Below are 7,250 nucleotides of genomic sequence, written 5' to 3' on the forward strand. Positions count from 1 at the left end.
ATCTGGTCTAATTTTTTTAAATAAAATGATTGTTGACTTATCTAATTAAAAATAACTCCTATAAGTAGTAGTTAAGTATGTCAAGGGAAAGACTAGAAGTCTAAAAGCAGTTTGTAAAGCATGCATTGGCATTCAAAGATTATATCCTTTGAAAATATTTTTCATGTGCAGCAATGAATGAAAAATCCAATTTTTCTGTAAACTTTCATTAACATCAATAAAAAATATTTTTAATGTCTCACCATGCAAATGTAAGTAAATGAGAGGCTTTTGGAAATATTTAATTTTGAAAATTTATTAGTATCCTATTACTTTTAAGATCCTTAAGCTATATTGCTGTAGATATGAAAAAACTTAATTTATATTATTTTCTGAAGTTCATCTAATTAAAAAAAATATAATACATACTTCTTTGCCTTTTTAGAAAAGATAATTTTTATTACTAATGTATTAAATTGGAAGCAGGAGTGGCACCCACTTCTTAAAACAACATGCCTCTATGAACTTTGATAAATGTCGATAGTTGTAGAGGGGCCTCAGGCCTTTTCTTCATAGGGTTGCTAAGAGTCATGTTCAACTTGCTGGCTATCAACAACAGCAACAACAATGTATTAAAAGAGATTAGGTCTTGAATTAAAAAAGTTATTTTATATTGGTTTGCTTACAAAGTTTGTATACATTGTTTCACATTATTCATTCACATTGTGTTTTGTACAATCATTTCCATGCATTGTTTTTATAAAATTACTTTAAAAATTAATATAGATGGGGTGTTGATAGGAAGAATAAATAATAGAAAGTAATATTTCTGAAAAGAGTCTCAAATTTATATTTTTAAATTTGGAACAGTGTTTTATATTATGTAATGCTCATTTTTTCGCTAAAAACCATGTGTATGTAGGCAAAAATGTGAAATTCATATGGATAAAGATGAAGATAATCTTTGTTTACATACATGATTAGTTAGCTTTAGAGAAAGCCTGAGGTGAGAAAGTGTTCTTGCAGCTTCTTAATATGTATTTGGCATGATTTTTTATTTTCATATCTGAGTTATCTTACTATCTAATTTATCCTTGATTTAAATCTTGTTTTCTAGATGAAGCATTGGATGACTTAAAATCCCAGAAGAAAAAAATAGTAAGTTAACTTTTATTTGAAGTTAATTCATATAAAACTAATAAGAACTGAATAATGAATATTTACATGTTGTAAATGAATGACTTTCTGAGAATCAAGTATGCTTTTAGACAGCATTTTAATGATGAAGTGAAATTGTGAATATTTTTGCTAGCTAATGATGATTGACAGGAAGAAGTAGTTTAGGTGTACTTTTGAGATGTTAGTTGGAGGCTGAGGAGTAAATAGATATTGGAAGATTAAATGAGGCAGAGAGGGTAAAAAGAAGCATGTCTAGACTGAGTGTCACAGCCGAAAAAGGACTGTTAGTTCTTTGGGTTTTCTTAACACTGTGTGACCAGGAGGGAGGAATGGAGAAGATTTTTTTTAAAAGTGAAATTCAACAAGAAAAAGACTGAAAAACATGGTTTACATATGGAGAGTTTTTTCCTTTAGTGTCGTCCACTTTCTTGCCAGCAATTTTGGACACGTGGATTTCAATTTTGAGATTGTTTAAATACATTCTTTATGTTGGAGACAGTAAGAGAAGGGCTCTAGATGTTAGAGGTTTGATATATTATTGGCAATAAGCAAATGAACTTGGCTTTTGATAGGCATTAACTTGTGGTTTTTAAAATGTGGTTATTTTTGAAGTGTGTAAGACTGTAGTTTCTTCAAAGCAATATCATATAGAAACTTATTTAATTAAATTTAATGAGTTGTCTAATATTTAACAAGTATGCTTGAAATGAATAAAATTTATGAAGGTTAGGATTAATGTTAATAATTGTTCTGTGAAAGACTTCATCTTCAAGGTTTTAAGTTACTGAAAAATAAAAGAACTTAAATTCTTGAAAGATTTCTTACCTCTTAGATGCTTATTTAATGTTCTGTGAGACATATAAAAATTGAATTAGCAATTTTTATAGTCCTAAATTGAAAGAAAGCAATATACTCATGGTATCTTAATTGTGTTCTTGGCATTCTGCACATTATAGAATAGCTAACAACTAACAACGAAGAAATACTGATATTCTTAATAGATATAGGTTGAGAGTAGGGTTGTTAGATGTTGTCCGCTTGACAAGTACAACAAAACTGATCCCTGTCCAGTTCTGTGCCATCCTCACAATCTTGGCTGTGCTTCGGGGCCATTGTTGCAGTTGATGTGTCAGTATATCTTTGTGGTACTTAGACCTATTGTTCTGATGCCCAAAGCATCAGTTCATATTGTTTAGGGTGTTTTTCTCTCCCATTCTGCTTTTCAGAGCATGATGTTCTTTTCTGAGGATTAGTTCCTTCTGATTATTGCTGTGTTATTAGGTGCTGTTGAGTTGAGTATGACCCATAGTGACACTGTGAATAACAAATCTGAACCCTGTCCTATCCTGTGCCAAATTCATATTTCCTGACACGCTAGGGCCCATTGCAACAGTCACCGTGTCAATCCACCTGGTTAAGGGTCTTCCTCTCTTTCACCAACCCTCTACCTTTCTGAACATCATATCCCAGGACTTAATAGGGCCTCGAAGCAACATACCCTACATATGTGAGGTGAAACTTTATCATTTTTGCCTCCAAAGAGCACTATGGCTGCACTTTCTCCAAGACATATTTCTTTGTTCTTTTGGCTGTCCATGAGATGTTCAGTACTCTTCTCCAACACCACAGATCAAAGGCATTCTTCTTCTGTCATCCTTATTCATTGTCCAGCTCTCAGACTGATAGCAAGTGATTGAAAAGAGCATGGCCTGACTTAGACATACCTTAGTTCTAAAACTGACATTACTGTTCAATAATTTGGAAGATTAAATGAGGCAGAGAGGGTAAAAAGAAGTGTGTCTAGATTGAGTGTCAGAGCCAAAGAAGGACTGTTAGTTTTTTAGGTTTTCTTAACATTGTGTGACCAGGAGGGAGGAATGGAGAAGATATTTTTTTTAAAAGTGAAATTCAACAAAAAGAATGAAAAGCTCCCAGTGCAATAAGTCTCCTGATTTCCTGACTGTTGATAATAAGGTTGTTGATTGTGGAGCCAAGTAACATGAAGTTATTGACAGTTTGAATCTTTTCTCTATCTATCATGATGTTGCCTATTAGACCAGTGGTAAGAATTTTTTGTTTTCTTGATGCTGAGATGCAATCCACATTGAAGGCTATGTTCTTTGATCTTTGGCAACAAGTGCTTCAAGGTCTTACCTTCAGTAAGTAAATTTGTCTAATCTGCAGGTTATTGATGAGTATTCCTCTAATCTTGATGCCACATTCTTCTTCATAGAGTTCAGCTTCTTGAATAATTTGCTCAACATACAGATTGAGTAGGTAGAGAGAATACAACCGTCCCACATTCCCTTCTTAATTTTAAACAATTTAGTGTTCCTTTGGTCTGTTCACACAGTAGCCTCTGGTCTAGGTGTAGGTTGGCATGAGCATACTTCAATGCTCTGGGATTCCCATTCTTCTCAGTATTAGCCATAACTTGTTATGATCCACACTGTCAAATGCCTTTGCATAGTCAATGAAACATAGACATTCTATTTATGGTTCCTTCTGATGTTGTTGTTATGTGCCGTTGAGTCACTGTGACTCATAGCAACCTTATATACAACAGCTCTGAACCCTGCTGTATCCTGAGGCAACCTTATCATCTCTGTGACACACCTACCCCTATTATGTCCTAGATGAGGTGGATTGACTTTTTCTGAGATAGCATGCCCAAATTATGTGAGGTGAAGTCTTATATCCACAAATTATGATATGACTGATTTGGTTTACTGATGAGAACAAGAGAATATCCAGTAATATTGATCAGAGCCAAACCCTACTTGAACCAAAATGGAGAAGAAACAGTGATTAAAGTAGAAAAGACAAGGAGGAAGACAATGTAATAAAATGAAAAATAAAAATATTTTAATTGATCAAAAGCAGACTTTTTTCCCCTTAGGAAAAACCTCTCTTAAAAAAAAAAAAACCAAAAAAAAATCTCTCTTGTTTATTTGATTAAACAGTAAGAAAATAAACTGCATAGGGACTATTTTAAAGTCCAAAGAGACACCAACTTTGTTTTAAGGCTTCAGTAGTGGATACATTTCTTTGCTACCTTCTCCAGCCTTTTTCATGGATCTCAGAGATACATTCAGAAGCCTGTTAGCCAACAAATGAGTTTTTGGAACACATTCTCTATTGATTCTTCACTTGCTCATTGAGGTGCCTACAGCTTGCAGTATAATATTTGCGATTTATAAGTCAAAACAAAACAAGATGAAAAATACCTCCAAACACACTTTTAGCCTCAGATTTGGACACCAAAAGCAGACTTAATGCCAACCTGATAACGAAATCTTGAAACATTCTCAGTAGAGGGAGAATAGTCTTGAAAAATTTCATGAAAGGGCAAGGTATCTATTTATTTCTTTAATAGTCCTTGAAGGAGTCACAGCATAAAACATGCCCCATCTAAGGCGACAGAAAATTCTGTTGAGGGTTCAGTGACTCTATATAGTTCATGAGACATTATTTGTTACTGAATAGTTTAACACAGTGTTTTTCATGTTTCTCTTGCAATATGATTAAATAAAAATAAATTGACTGTAGCTCACTTTATTAGTTGGGGAGCACAATATGCATTGACTTGACTGCTGGTTATAATACTGCTGCTGTTGGGAACTAGTTTCTTGTCTTTACTGCTCATGCCCTTAGCAGAGCTACTTTGTTTGAGTAACTATATATAACAAAATATATTTGTTTGGAATGGTGTTAAGGGTGAATTTGTAAGGAGTACAATACTACTTAGTAATTTTGCTATATGTGATGTTGAGTCCATTCTGAGTCACAGTGACCCTAACAGGACAGAGTAGAACTGTCCCATAGGATTTCCTAGACTGTAATCTTTAAGAGAACACATTGCTAAGGGTTTTGTTGCATAAGCTCCTGGTTGACATTTGGATTAGTGCTACCGAGGCTCCTCATAATACAGTTAACTAGAGAGAAAAGAAAGGACATTATTTTTTAGCAAAAATGAAATAAAAATTGATTTTGTTTAGTGATACATAGGTCTAAACTTTATAGTTTTAAGAATACTTTTATTCTTAAAATGATTTTAGGAAAAATAGTTTTATTTTTATTTTTTAAAATTATCCAACCCCTAACTCATTGGGGATGTTAAGTTCTTGGTTTCTGAGTGGAAGACTGGTTGTTTGAAACATGCTGAAAAGAAAGACATGCCATTCTGCTTCCTTAAAAATTGTTGTTAGATGCTGTTGAATCAGTTTCAACTTCTAGCAACCCTGTGTATCATAGAAAGAAAGATTATTTGGTCCTAAGGTGTGCCTTAGGCCAAGGTCTTTCAGTCACTTGTTATTCCGCTGAGATCTGGACAGTTATAAAGATGACAGGAAAAGAATTGATGCCTTTGAGCAGTGGTGTTAGAGAAGAGTACTGAATATCCCATAGATTGCCAAAAGAACAGATAATTCTTGGAGAAGGTACAGCCAGAGGCAAGGATGGCAAAGCTTCGTCTCACATTGTTTGACAGGTTGTTAGGGGAAGCTATTCCTTGGAGACAGGCATGATGCTTGGAAAGGTGAAGGGATGACGAAGGAGAAGAAGACCCTCAGCCACATGGATTGACACTGTGACTGCAGCATTGGGCTAACGTGTGCTAGAGCTTGTGATGATGGAACAGCTGGGATAGGATAGTAGCTGGGACAGTTCTACTCTGTCCTGTTAGGATCACTGTGACTCAGAATGGACTCAACAGCATATATAGCAAAATTACTAAGTAGTCATGTACTCTTAACTAAATCATCCTTAACACTGTTTCAAACAAATATATAGTTACTCAAACAAAGCAGCTCTGCTAAGGGCTTGAGCAGTGATGTGATGTGATGTGATGTGATGTGATGTGATGTGATGTGATGTGATGTGATTGATGTGAACAGCGGAATAGGACAAGCTTCAGATCTGTTGTTCCAAGGGTTGCTATGAGTTGTACTCAACTTGACACCTAACAATAACACTATCCTTAGTCATTGCTAAGTTTGAGCCCATTGTTACAGCCACTTTGTTCATGTTCTTGAGAATCTTCCTTTTTCATTGATGCTCTACTTTATTAAGCAAGATGTCCTCCAGGGACTGCTCCTTCCTATGATATATCTAAAGCACATGAGAAAGGAATCTTGTCATTCTTACTTCTGAGAAGCATTCTGACTGTACTTGTAGAAATTATCAAAAACCTGTGGGCCATTTCTACCATGTCCTGTGACATGGAATGAACTCGATAACAAAAGGTAACTCTTCCCTTTCACTAATGAAATGAATATAAATTATACTTAGTACTTGACGTTTTATCAAGAACAGATTCTTTTTCTCACTTGTGATACCTTTAATACAAATTCCTACCAATAAATATGTAAAGGCATGGCTGATTTTGCATTTTATCAAAGCACTTTGAGTTAAATATAAAACAGATTAAAAAGGTCTAAATTCCATGCATAAGATCCAAGAAGCACCTACACATTTGCAGGCAACCTTCTCTCTAATAAAAATTCTTTATTCTTCAGCTGCAGATGAGTTAGGACTCAATCTGTTGTAAAGAGGGTACTGTTGTAAAACCAGGATTATATTCTTAAATTAAGATCAAAGAATAGGTGTTAGGTCTGCATCTCTTTACCTGAAATAGTATAATTTGTCATTATGAACCTAAATTATCTGTTGTTAAAAAAATGAAGTAATTTATGGTTAATGAAGTAATCATGGTTTATGCTCTTAGAAAGGAAAGAAATTATATTTTATAATGTTTTCTATCTTAGGAGTACAAAGCAAGATAAATACTTGATTATTAAAATAATGTTAGGAAGTAATCTTTAGTCCAAGTCTGGGTCTGTACATTTTGCCATTCACATTTTGTATGACCCTTAGTAAAACCCAAACAACAAAACTATTAATTATTTTTTTAAAAGTAAATAATTGTGAAGTAGATACTCCCTCTTCATCCATAAGCAAACATTTTATAAAAATGGTTAAAAAGAAAAATACATTAAAATAGATGAGCTAGTATGAGCTCATAATTTTTTTACATTTTCTTTTTAAAAATTTTTATTAAATTTTATTAATTTTAATGAACATTTACAGAGATC

The 7,250-nt window shown here is 33.8% G+C and overlaps 1 protein-coding gene across 1 annotated transcript in view; it reads left to right on the forward strand.

The window, feature by feature from the left end:
• The window catches only part of KIAA1715 (KIAA1715 ortholog), a 112,411-nt gene that overhangs the window by 54,268 nt on the left and 50,893 nt on the right, over positions 1–7,250 (forward strand). Inside the window, exon 6 of the mRNA XM_006878810.1 lies at positions 1,097–1,137. Coding sequence (XP_006878872.1) covers positions 1,097–1,137 — 41 coding nt within the window. The remainder of the gene's footprint in view (positions 1–1,096; positions 1,138–7,250) is intronic.

The sequence above is a fragment of the Elephantulus edwardii genome, unplaced genomic scaffold (assembly GCF_000299155.1).
Source record: "Elephantulus edwardii isolate Elephantulus edwardi_28Jun2011 unplaced genomic scaffold, EleEdw1.0 scaffold00001, whole genome shotgun sequence".
In the NCBI taxonomy this organism is placed as follows: domain Eukaryota; kingdom Metazoa; phylum Chordata; class Mammalia; order Macroscelidea; family Macroscelididae; genus Elephantulus; species Elephantulus edwardii.